The 1154-nt window shown below is 56.3% G+C and overlaps 1 protein-coding gene across 1 annotated transcript; it reads left to right on the forward strand.

Moving 5' to 3' along the window:
• Positions 1 to 5: 5 nt before the first annotated feature.
• Positions 6 to 338, forward strand: LOC114073315 (interferon-like; the record flags this gene model as incomplete). The annotated part of the gene is made up of 1 exon (XM_027911090.1): positions 6 to 338. A coding segment is annotated over one exon (333 nt), but the record flags the coding sequence as incomplete, so codon positions are not given.
• Positions 339 to 1154: the final 816 nt, after the last annotated feature.

The raw sequence follows: 1154 nt of genomic DNA on the forward strand, positions 1-1154 counted from the left end.
ACACCCTCAGCACCAACAGCACCTCCCAGCACTGGCACACCCAGCCACGCCACCGCCTCCTCAACCAGCTCCAGCACTACATCCACCGCCTCGAGCACTGCCGTCCCGACAGCGCACGCCTCTTCAAAGGACCCCGCAACCCCCTCACCACCATCAACAAGTACTTCAGCGACATCCACCTCTTCCTCCATGCCCACAACCACAGCGCCTGCGCCTGGGAACACGTCCGCCTCGAAGCTCAACCCTCTTTCCACCACCTCCACAACCTCACCCGCGCCATGCGCCGACAGCCCAAACACACACACACAGCTCCACCCACCCCCACAACGCCCCTCTAAAACCCACCACCCGCACACACCTCTGCCCTCCCGCCTCACCCGACACAACACACACCGTTCACACAACGCACTCGTGCCCTACAACCCCTCTCCCCTATTTATTTGCACAAACACACGGATTTACCTAATTTTTTATTTATTGATCTATTTATTTATTTCTCTATTTATCCACGTATTTATGACACACCAAATAAAGACCTCTTACAAAACATGTCCCACTGCCTCTTGTCTCACCAGCACAGAAACCACCCTCTGGGACACAGGGAAGTCACCTCCACTCAGCACCTACACCGAGCCCTGACCCAAACAGGGCTTTCGGCACATCCCCTGACCCCTCTTCTCCCTGCTGCCTCCACAAGGACCATCCTCCAGCAACCTCTTTCCAAAAACAATGCCAGGGGCTTGCCCACACCACACAATCACAGAAGCACAAAATCACAAATGAGGGAAGGCTGCCAAGCACTGCTGGACCTCATCTGCTCCAGCCACCCTCCTCCAGAGCACCCTGCTCAGCATTGTGCCCACACACATCCCAAATATCTCCTCCACACAGGGACACTCCACAGCAGCACAACCAAGCCTCCTCTAGAGCTCAGCCAACTGCACGCCGCACACCGCTCCTCACTGCTCTCCACACCCAATTCTTGGCCTGGCCCAGCTGGTCGCTCCTTCACCCACACACTGCTCCATCCACCCAATCCATGGATCTCCAACTTAACACACAAGGACGCCCCTCTCAGGGACACTGTCAAATGATTCCCCTATGTCCACACAAACCATCTCACTGCTCCGCCCCCATCCAACAATGCTGCAGCC

This window comes from Empidonax traillii, unplaced genomic scaffold (assembly GCF_003031625.1).
Source record: "Empidonax traillii isolate 1590-97213 ecotype Southwest subspecies unplaced genomic scaffold, ASM303162v1 scaffold6015:size22378, whole genome shotgun sequence".
Classification (NCBI taxonomy): domain Eukaryota; kingdom Metazoa; phylum Chordata; class Aves; order Passeriformes; family Tyrannidae; genus Empidonax; species Empidonax traillii.